This window comes from Stegastes partitus, unplaced genomic scaffold (genome assembly GCF_000690725.1).
Source record: "Stegastes partitus isolate 25-593 unplaced genomic scaffold, Stegastes_partitus-1.0.2 Scaffold114, whole genome shotgun sequence".
Classification (NCBI taxonomy): Eukaryota; Metazoa; Chordata; class Actinopteri; family Pomacentridae; genus Stegastes; species Stegastes partitus.
In genome coordinates, this window is record NW_007577845.1 from 261,838 (window position 1) to 273,589 (window position 11,752).

An 11,752-nucleotide genomic window follows, 5' to 3' on the forward strand; every position below is an offset into this window, starting at 1 on the left:
CGACCCATTCTGCTCGTATTCAGTCGACCATCATTCACGCGTTCTTGCGGAGCTCCATTCAGCCATTATTCCCACATTCTGCAGAGTTTTCATTCAGTCACATCTGCAAGACGCCCCCTCCCTCCCCACTTATCTCTCTCTTCATCCATCTGCCCACTTCTACGCTCAGTTATCCTCCCTCCGTCGCCACCACCCTGGAACAACAGCCATCCATCTCTCGCTCTCTCTGCCCTCGCACCCCGCCGAGTGAAATCTTCCATTTATCTTGTGTCCCCTTGTTTTGCCTTCACTTCTGCTCTCTGTGCTCCTCCGATCATTCTGTCTATCCATCCATCCATCCATCCATCCCTCCATCCATCCATCCATCCATCCATCCATCCCTCCATCCATCCATCCATCCATCCATCCATCCATCCATCCATCCATCCCTCCTCCTCCCCCCTTCGGTCTTACTGGGGCTGACAGTGCTGCAGGCGAGCACCAATTATCCAGACTGGGAAGCTCCACGTACGTCCATACATCTCACACAATCACATCTGATAGCTTTAGATGTCATGTGACACTAAATTAGCTCCAGTATAACAAGAATAATATCAATCATCACCACACGTCTAAATTTAACCTTTTTATGCCAAAGCTAATTTTTCTTTTTTTTAAATACTAAGATGGATAATTATTTTAAAGCTGCGAACTGCGCTGTGAGATGGGTTCATTTCCAACAATAAATAAATGAACCACAGAAGATGGACAATAACAGAACTATTAAAGATAAATCCATGTTTTCCTGTACCAGTAGGCTCATGATACTAAATCTGACCCTGATTTATTTAAGATTTAAGATAAGATTTATTTAAAAAAAAAAAAAACAACAACTGAAATATATATATATTTATAGGTGCTAATTGGCCACATTTCTTGCTGAAAACTTGCATACTGCTAAAAAGAAAATAATGTTTGCTCCCAAGTATAAAGTAAATGTTAAAGTGGACCTATTAACCTTGTTCAGGACCTTTGGGGTCGGTTGGATCCATTTGGTCTAAGTGACAGGTACTGTTTTTTTATTTATAAAGATTTGGAACCAAAAATACATCAACTTATCAGAACATGTATTTAACATCATTATAAGGTCTGTAATGAACACCACCATGTGTTCTTTCTTGGGGTCCAGTGGACCTGAAAGACCTTCTACGTCTGACAACATGAAGTCCTGGACAGGGTTCAGACAGGAGCAGCACATCCATCATGAGCTCATGTCAACACGATGGACACGGCGTCCAACACATCTTTAGTGAAACGGTGACCGAACAAAAGCAAACAAGAGCTCGACTTTTATGTTTAACTTCGGCTCCACATGGTGGCCGGTCGGTCCGTCGATCTGTCAGCAGATTGTGCAGCGAGGATCAAGTGAAGCCCAAACTCACCACGAGGTTAAAACACCATACATGTTTTATAAAATTGGGACGAGTCTTTGTGGCTTTCAAGGTTTTTCCTGCAAGCTGCTGGAAAACAACCGGTGCAGAGCCGCAGTGTTTTGGCTGCAGCTGGAGCTGAAGAAGTTTTTTATGCAGATATAAACAGATCGACGAGAGCTGTTTGACTCACAGCACGTACTGAACGGAGCAAACTTCAAACCAAACTGGTCCAGGACGAGCAGATCCCTACGCAGAGCCTCCATCCCCCCCACATGGAACCGGCTCACATTATTCTGGTGCTTCATGGCTGAATGTTTTCCATAAATAGAGACGTACTTCTGAGAGAAGGAGCGTGAGGGTGAAGACGACAGCTGAGCGACGTGTCGGCGCGTTGATGGAGAAAGACGGACAGATCTTTAAAATGGGGTAAAGGAAGGGAAGTGGAGTGAGAGGCCTCGGCAAGAGTAAAAGGCAGCAGAGTGCTAAAGTAGACGGCAGCGGTGGAGAAAGAAGAGCGAGAAAGAGGGAGGATGGAGAAACAATAAAAGGAGACAGACAAAGGGAAGAGGGGAACAAACAGGAGAGCTAGAAGGATGGGTAATGGACAGCTAAGGTGTAGAGGAAGAGTGAAATGGGAAAAAAAAAAAAGTGAGAATGAGATAAATCAAACAGAGAGAAGAAGAAGAAAAAAAACGGGGGAGAAAGAGCTGTCCGTAATGAGTTCTGTCCTACATTCACAAAGGCTGCATTAAATCATGCTCTACTAGGCAGCACACACACCACACACAGCCCCGATACACACACTTCTACACACTTCTACACACATCACACACACACCGTACTCTGACCTTCAATCCACTGATTCACAGTCTAACAAATAAAATTTAGCATCTCTTCTTCAACACCTCCATCAGTTTCAGAACCACCCTGACATTCACACAGATGGGGAAAATGAAGTCGCTGCACTCAGGGAAGGTTCTGAATATCCAGCTCAGGACCGGTTCACGGCTCCGACTTCCCCCTAAAGAGGACGCTCCTGATAGCACACAGTCCACACGCTCCTCAAACAGGAAATTCAGCGTGCAGCACTCCAACGTGAGCGACTGAAACGCACATGAAAAGGTGTTTACCGAGACACCCAACACATATGGCTCCAAAGCTGGCAGCGAGGAAACCCTGCACGTCTCCCTCTGTAGACGCTTTCAAAGGCTGTCAGTTAAACAGCTCATCTGCATATGAAACTGAAGAAGAAGAAGGAGGAAAAAAATCCAGCTTCATTAATTGTGAGGAGTTTGTCCTACTCGCTTTATTTTCAGAGACAAAAACAACAACACATAAACGATATTGTTGTGAGCGCCCCTGAGATGTTTTCCTTTCAATAAAAAATTTGCATTTCACACGACTTCATCGTCCTGGAACTCCAAACATCCTGAACCTCATTAAAATGAACATCAGGTAGACCCTCAAACGTTGTCCTGCCACGCAGAGGTGGAGGAGACGGGTCACCAAGGGTCACCGAAGGTCACCGAGGGTCACAGAGGGTCACTGAGGGTCAGCTTCCTGCAAGGTCGGGATGTATTACAGTGTCATCAAAACACCACCCAGAATAACGGGATTTAGTCTTTTCTTCTGTATTCAGTTAGAAAATAACTCTTTATTCATGTGTGATGAAACACAAACAGTTGAAAACCACATCTCTGTCACGTGCTCAGCAAGTCTGACTGACCGAGTCTGTAAATTATCCAAATGTTTTAAATCAACTGTATTTATAGAATATTTTAATGCACTGATTGCGTCTGCTCACTTTAAAACGTGGACAAATATTTTCTCTTCCATGTTGCTTCTGGTTCTATTTGTAATGAAACAGCATTTTTAGGAAAAATCTCCAGAAGTACATGTTGTTGTTGGCTGTTGTAGGTCGCAATGATTCATATTTTTTATGTTAAACTTTGATCTTGTAGCTCGTTCGGTTATTTTTTTCCTCCCTCATTTTAACATTTCACACTATTCTCTTTTTCATATCGGTTACTTCTTCTTTCATTGATTGGTCAATGTGCTTATAAATAAATTTAATTAATCTGATCAGATGATGACACGTGCACAGTGTGCAGACTATGAAGGGAACACAAAATATTTTCCTCTTGTATTAGCATGTTAGCGAGCTCATATTTGCTCTATACAGAAAGTACGGCTGAAAATGATTCTGGCGCTGGATGAAATATCATAAGAGTCATCATCCTGAAGGAAAGAAATATATCTTCACCTGCATGTACAAAAACTCTCTCCAAAGTTTAAAGATGTGACCCTGCAGCATGTATTAGTTAGCATTAGCATAATCACGACCAATGAGCTAAGAAGCATCAAACATTTCCAATAATGTGCAAAACTACAAGTCCTGCAGTCCAGGCTCAGAACGTCCCACCTCCATCCATGCAAAGTGCTGACACGGCACCAACAGGAACACGACGGCTCTGGTTTTAATGAATTACTGCACCTCTGCTGAAACTTTGAATACTCTCTCAGCTGACCCAACTGGTCAAACCAAATTAGTTAAATGGCAGAAGTCTGTAAAGCGTAATTAGCTGTGCATAATTAGGTGGCAGGCTAATGAGTGGTAATCACAGCACTGTTCGTGAGTTCTTTAATCTTTAGCACGTACGTTCCTCTCTGAGTATTCATGGCGTGCTGCGCTCGTGTACAAAAGCCTTTCCTTTGGCCAACCGCACCATGCACCACTGATACAAACACAGTGAAACGAGCCCTTCGTTTCATCGTTACCGCCGTATTATTATGATGACTGCTGGAAACTAGAACATGATTTTTTTTAGCCTCATCAGCCGTGAATGTGTAACAGCAGTCTGGCTGACTGTACAGTCTGGAGCTGGATGACTGCAGGCAGGCCAGTGGCCCACTGACAGCGATTTCCTAATGACATCCCCACAGAGATCCGGCGTCTGATGAAGTAAAGCTGCTGAAGAGACGAATCACGCTTTACAACAGCAGCGAGGTTTTACCATTGATCACAGCTTGGACAGGTTCTGGTTCTGACAGAGGAACATTTACAGTTCTAGGGATGAAGTCAACAGAACTAAACTGATGATATTCAACATGTAAGATATGAAAATCAGAAAAGCTCCATAATCAAGGACATCTTCTTCTGTTCAGCTCAAGCTGGCCATTCAAACTGAAGATCTCCGTTTACACAGTTCATCACTTGAGACTGACTTCTGATCAGCAGGACATAATGTGAAGATAATAAAACACTGAAGATCCACCTCGTGTCACCACACAGGTTCATGCCTGTGCTCTGAGCTTCTCTTGAATTCTGACTGAATTTTCTCACAGCTGCTCCGGGTGCATAAGTAGAGTCTGGTGTGCAAGTTGGAAAATGGAGTAATTTAAAGACAGCGCAGAGGAAGATTGGAGAGGATGGAAGGAGAGAAAAACACCGAGGCCCTGGGTGCCCGTGGAAATGGCAGTTAAGGTCGGCGGCGGCGGAGATGTTTGGGCGCGAGTCGGAGCCGAGCGGCGGCTTTATGAGAGCAGCAAAGTGCTGCGGGGGCTCGAGGGAATACCCTCCACTAAGCTCAGAAGAAACTCAGAGTCGCACACGAGAAACGCTCTTAGTGGAGAATAAACAGATCCACACACACACTGCAGCACCACACCGAAAATAAACATGAACACACACACAGGATGGAGATAGCAACCACAGGAAACACACGTGAACTCACAACCCGAAAAAACTCTTTGAGAAGCTGGAACTTCTGCATCACGTGACTCTGACTCACCATCATCATCATCACCATCATCATCATCATCATCATCATCATCATCATCATCATCATCACAACAAACCTCCTCCACTCACCTTGACAAGATCTGTTGATTTCCTCAAACCCCGGCTGGCAAACACACTTCCCAATGGGCACCAGCCACTCGCCCTCAGTGCTGCAGTGCATCCTGGGAGGCTCGTACAAAGGCAGGGAGTTGTTGACGCAGTGGCCCACCACCTCCACCAGCTGCGAGGCCTCCGAGCCCGGGATGGTGTCGGGGAACTCGGCCAAACTCTTCACCAAGAACGGGCAGCGTTTGTAGAAAACCCGCACTGACACCAGAGCGATGCAGGCCCCTAAATCCTGGAACGCCAAGTAGAAGCCTTTCCTGGTCAGAGGACCTAAATCGCGGACTTCGGTGTTGAGCTTCATGACGCGGTCCCCCAGGTCCAGCTCGGTGAAGCTCTCGTCGGCCGCTATGGTGTCGATTTTGATGTATCTGCTCTCCTTCATCGCCCTGTCCTCCTCTTCCGTGATCCCGACGCCGTCTCGCATCTCCCCGTCCTCCAGCTCGTCCTCGTCCCCGTCCGTCTCATAGTAGTACATGTTAAACGTCTCCTTGCAGGTCCCCACCCCGCCGGGCAGGCTGTTGCAGTCTCTCAGGGTGAACTTGAGCTCGATGAAGACCCGCTGGGCGCCCTCGGTCAGGATCCAGTTGGTGTGGAGCCAGTTGTTCTGGTTCTGCTCCATCACGCGGCACACTTGGTAGGTGTGGATGGGCGCGTAGTCCTCGTCGACCTCGCCGATCTCCTCCCACTGGGGCAGAGGAAAGAAGGAGGTTAATGGACCCAGATGGAAAACGAGGGGAAACAAGGACTGAGTTCCTCTAGTTAACCTAAAGTAGAAGCGCATTACCAGGTATAGGCACGCTGAATGACAGACCTGTGCTCAAGGAATCACAAGTAAAGCAAGAAAATGGCTTCAACTCATGAATCAAAGTGTCAGTAACGTTTTCCTGTTTTAGCTCTTCCAGGTGGAGCTAGTTTCAACAACTCGGTGTATAGTTAGCTAGTTTAGTCCGGTACCAGTCCCTCTAGAGGGTCACGATTAATAGTAGGAAGACAGAAACAATACAAATCAGCATCCATAGTTTGGATTTTTATTGCATCCGTCTCAAACTGTCTCTTCAGAAATCTGTCAGTGGGCCCCAACCAGGTAGAGTTTTTTTTATAAAGGGTCAAGTTTAGCCTCAATTTAGTAGTTTATTATAAGTTTTATTATTGGAAAATTATACTCTGAAATGTACCTACGATGTCTAGTTGTGTATACATGGCACTATATCCTTCTGTATTTTAGTAAGTAGCAGAATCAAGCAGATTAAAATGGACGGCACTCGTGTAAATGGACTTACTTTCCACCTCTGTCCACAGTGGTGTCACTGGAACCAAGAATAAAAAACTGTCCACCAATGTTTGGCCAGATTCATGTTGGAATCACGGCTTTGGTGTCTGTCATTAACTTACGAGTGCATACGACTCCTTTGTGGAAGAGTTAGAGAAGCACGGCTATATTTTTCAGTCAAAGTCTACTTTTGGTTTCAGTGTCCAAAGCGTCTGCATGTCTGCTGATGCTCACACAGAGGACCATGAAGATGTGTAAGAATGTGCTGCAGCGATGTCTTTTCCAAAGGCTTCACAGTGGAGAGGAAATTATAAAGCCGTATATGTGTGAGTGTGTGTGTGTGTGTCTACGTATAGATAACAGAATAATCCTCATCCCTTCCACCTCATTTCCTCCCACTGCAGACAGAAACGACGGCGATAGCATTATAGGGTGTATATACATTTACAGTAAATGAGGAGTTCAGCTCCCGTCAGAAATAAGAGTAACATGCACTTGTGTGTTCATGTGTGTGTGTGCTGCACGGCCATACCTCTAAAACGTGTGTGGATCCTGCCTGTGTGTGCATATATGTAAATGACTCTGTCAGTGTTCAAGCATGCGTGTGTGTGTGTGTGTGTGTGTGTGTGCATCTGCATCCATGCCTGTGTGTGTGTCAGACAGCAGCATTAATTCCCTCTGCAGCTCTCCTGGGACGTGGCTATTATCTGCATCACTAGCACTCTCCCATGGCTAATACAGGCGCTTCATCATGTCACCGTAATACGGCCAGAGGGACCAGACTATGATCTGGTGTTATAGCTTAATAGCCCATATTAATCAATCCGAGCTGTAGCCGCTGTACACAACCTTCTGTCATTGTCTTCTCTCTTTTCTCTGTCTTGTTCTCCATCTGTCTGTTTTTTTTTCCATTCCTCGCTGTTTTAGCCTCTTTTGTTTTCCTCCTTATAATTATTCACGTTCTGCACAATTTGTGAATGAATCCAAGCATTGTTGAGCGCGATTAGACGTAACGTGTTTAACGCACACGCCGTCCTGATGTTGTGCTGCTCAGCAGTTTTACTTTTAGTCCTTCAGAGTGATGATGCTTCTGGAAGGAGACGATGTTTCCACCAAACCGACGTCTTAGAAACTGGAGGGTTCAGACTCTGTCCTTGAGTTAAAGTTAGACTCAGGTTTAAGGTCAAGGTTGGCATTAAGTGTGTTACGCTAACGAGTGAAGACACACAAACGTATCTGTGTGCGTGTGACTGACTCCCTATCTCTCCCAGACTTCAGCCCAGTCAGTCCCAGTGCAGACATTAAGCCTCTTACTGGTTAGATCACACAGATCCAGCAGCCTGCTCTGAGCTTTACACAGCTTAACACACACACACACACACACACACAGAGACACACAGACACACAGACACACACACACACACACACACACACACAGACACACACACACAGTCATTATTGGTAGCCCAGCAGGGAACTGAACAGATGACCTTCTCTCATTTTGCCCAGAGCCAAATGGATCCGGTGCGTCTGCGCTTTGCCATTGTTGCGACTGGACGTCCTCCCACTCTGCAGCTCAACCGCATTAATGCCGTTAGATTACAATGTAAATGGAACATGATACTTTGCACGAGCTAATTCTTTAAACTGAGTCATCAAACGGTTGTTTAACATAATCCAGCTGCAAAGCAGAAAGCTCCAAAACGAGCAACAGAAGACGAGGTTTGATCGAAACGCTTTCTTCCTACCAAATGGCCTCCTGCAGCCTTGATGTGGCAGATTCCCTTTAAAGTATGTCAAGTGTAGAATAAAGGACTCTTATTTATGGAGAGCAGACCATCTGATGGAGGTGGAATGACTTCATTAGAAGGACATTCAGTTACATCCGCCGTGCGCTTTGATCACTTTAAAGAGCGCCGTGCGGCATGAGGAGGGTCCTCGGTGGGCTCGCTGCACCGAGCCACAACATTGCATTGCAGGGTCAGGACCACCCGTGTTGATAATGTGAGGCGCTGCAGGAAAAAAAAAAGGAAAGATAGCACGCACTAATTAGTCTATCTTTAAAGAGCTAATCACAGACTGTAGGCCCGTCTGATGGTGCTCTTAAACGTGCCTCACCGTGTCAATCTATAAAGTCAAGCTTCAAAAAAAAAAAAAAGGTGACATTCTAATCTTCAGGGCACCACTTTACGATTCACACCACCTCTGCTTAAAGGGTCAAATCACTCAAATTCCAACAAATGCTTTCCCCTCTTACTCCTACAGCGACGAACACTCTCAGATTAACCAGCCGACGGTTTCAGGACTCGATGTCAGAGTTTCTCCGTGTTTATCTGAACTATCATGGTTGGAATTATTAATTAAACACTGAATTATATTTAATAAATCAGGAAAAATCAGTTCCTGGAGTGTTTTCAGTGTCGTTTTTGAAGTTCTGAACAATACTCCTCATATTACATTTAGGTGGCAGCATCCATTTGTCTGATGAAACACCTGCACAGGTAGCTGCCACGAGGAGGATTTTCTGTAGTTTGGATGAACTGATGCTTTAACATGAACAATAACAAAGCCAACAGATGGAGAGTTTGGAGCCCTGGTGGTGGTAAACGGTCCCAGAACTCAGCCTAAAGACTTCCTCACCTTTTCCACTTTGCTCCCGAAACAGAACTCTCACCGGGCAGCTCTGCAGCTCCTCATTACACTTTGGTTTTGTTGACTTTTATGTGTGTGTCGCATCCGTCAGGCCGACCACCCCGTGGCTCTGCTGAGTGCCCTCCTGGCTCTCCGTCTATAAAGCTGCCTCTAACTTATCATTACCAGCCATTACTGCTGACCACCGTGACACTGTAACAGAACTGTGCCTTTAGCTCCTTAATCATTCAAGCCCCCTTCTTCCTACCTCCGTCTCTACCTCCATCTCTACCTTTACACTCTGACACCTCCCGTCTCTCGTCTTCCGCCTTTTTAATTCCATCCAGGTCTACCAGATGTTTTTTTCTTTGCGTCCTCTCTTCCTGCTTTAATGATCAGATCTTAACCCAGAAACGCTGCTCGCCCACTCCTTCCCATCTCCGATTCATTTTTCACTTTTAGCCTCTGACTTCTTGCCTTCTGCCTTGTTTTCCTCTTTCCTGCCACACTTCTTCTTGTTAACCTTTCCCTCTCTTGTGTCCTTTTCTTACCCACCTTGCGTTCCCTCCTAATGGAGCTATAATGTGCCGCGCTGGAGGGAGAAGAGACGAGCATCTGAACAGCATATGAGCTGCAGCAAAACAAATCTGTAAGCAAACACTTCTTGAACTGCTCAAACAGAAGCTGCCTTTTCTTCAGCGGGGACAGACGGTTTAAGGCCCCGACACGCCGAGCCAGCTGTCAGGTGTCACCGGGCCGTCATTTAGCATCTGTGCCCGACCATTTCCCAGAGTTTCTGCGCTGCGTTCAGCACCTTTGACGCCGGCCTGCCCTTATATATGGTCAATCGAGCACACCGAATCAGCGGCGCCAGGCGATGAAAGAGAGCTTTTTAACCGGCTGCTCAGCCAAGCGAATCACTGATTACATCGATTTAGTGAGGTTTATTTTTAGTTTCGCCTATTTTTTTTCCCCCTCTTCATCTTGTCCAAGGAAAAGATTGTTGGCAAAGTAAAGGTTGAATAAGTCGCTGATCGCCTCGCAGCAAGGTGCTGCAGGTAGACCAGCAGGTGTTGAATGTGAATGACGGGCAGTAAACAGAGCTGTTGGAATATTACGTTTCCACTTCTGAGCACATTATGTTGTAGTTTAGGCTCATCATCTAAAACGCCGCGGACCGCAACCTCCGTAACTCAGAGTTCTGAGGCGGTGAAGTCGGATTTAACGTGAGTCGAAACACAGACGAGTGAAGCCATCGGTCGTACCATTGATCAGGATGATGTCGTTAAAATGACTTTTTTTGCTTAGTTTCAGTCTGTCAAGAAAACATCCATCCATCATCTCTACACCTTAACCCTCACCAGGGTCATGGGGGGCGGAGTCTATCCCAGCTGACTCAGGGTGAAGGCAGGTTCACCTGGACAGGTAACCAGTCTATCACAGGGCTACACTTAGAGACAGACAACCAAGCACACTCACATTCACACCTACGGACAATTTACAATCACCAATTAACCTCAGCATGTTTCTGGACTGTGGGAGGAAGCCGGAGAACCCGGAGAGAACCCACGCTGCACGGGGAGAACATGGAGACTCCACGCAGGAAGATCCCGGGTGTCCTCACCGGGACGCCAACCGGCGACCTTCTAGCTGTGAGGCCACGGTGCTAACCACTGAGACACCTGCAGCCCCGTCAGAAAACATTTCCTACAAAACTCCCTTATGAAAACAAAGCAGCTTGTCATCACACCTCCGGGGGGCAGACTAACAGGTACCACCACATGTGGATGTAATGATTATATTTAAATGTAAGTTTGTAATATCAAGTAAACCACAGACATCTGGACAATTTCCCCCAAAGTGTTACTGCCAAAGTAACACAGAAGTTGTCATTTGGATGTTTTACTGCCACTAAAAGCTCACATTTATAGAAAATGACTGCATTTTAAATTCAAATATCTTTTTTTTTTTCAGCCATAGAAATAAAAAAAGCAGCAAACCAAAGCCTCGCTGTGCCACCGCTTTCCATCAGGCGTGTTCTCAGTTCATATTCTGGTCATGCATCGAGCCAATTTAAACAGATTCACAGAAGTGTGAAAATGGTGAGCTGGTTCGGGTTGTTTCTCCGGCTTTTCAGAGCGTGATGCACATCATCTGTCAGCTGGCCGTTGTCTTTGTGTTTTCTTCCAAAGAAAGAATTACAGTGAAGTCAGGCCTCGCGGTGTATTCATCAGTCTGTCCTGGTCACCACTGGGCTCTTTGAGTGGACCTGGTTTACAGGGTCTGGACAGGACAGCACGTGTTGCCTGCTGATGGTCGGATGAAGACGGAGCACGTTGGTTATTGGATTTATCAAACTGATGGTGCCGTAATGGTGACGGATGGATCTGACAGCAAGAATGATCCATATTTTGTGACACATCTCTTTCAGGCTGCCGTCTTTCCTGACTTTTGTTTTTGTCGCTTCCTGACGCTCGGTGATGCAGCAGAGAAGAGCATCCACCTAATCTACAAATAATCACTCCTCCACAC

The 11,752-nt window shown here is 45.9% G+C and overlaps 1 protein-coding gene across 1 annotated transcript in view; it reads right to left on the reverse strand.

Moving 5' to 3' along the window:
- epha5 (EPH receptor A5) overlaps nucleotides 1-11,752 on the reverse strand; it is a 57,903-nt gene that overhangs the window by 38,491 nt on the left and 7,660 nt on the right. Inside the window, exon 3 of the mRNA XM_008278056.1 lies at nucleotides 5,284-6,004. Coding sequence (XP_008276278.1) covers nucleotides 5,284-6,004 — 721 coding nt within the window. The remainder of the gene's footprint in view (nucleotides 1-5,283; nucleotides 6,005-11,752) is intronic.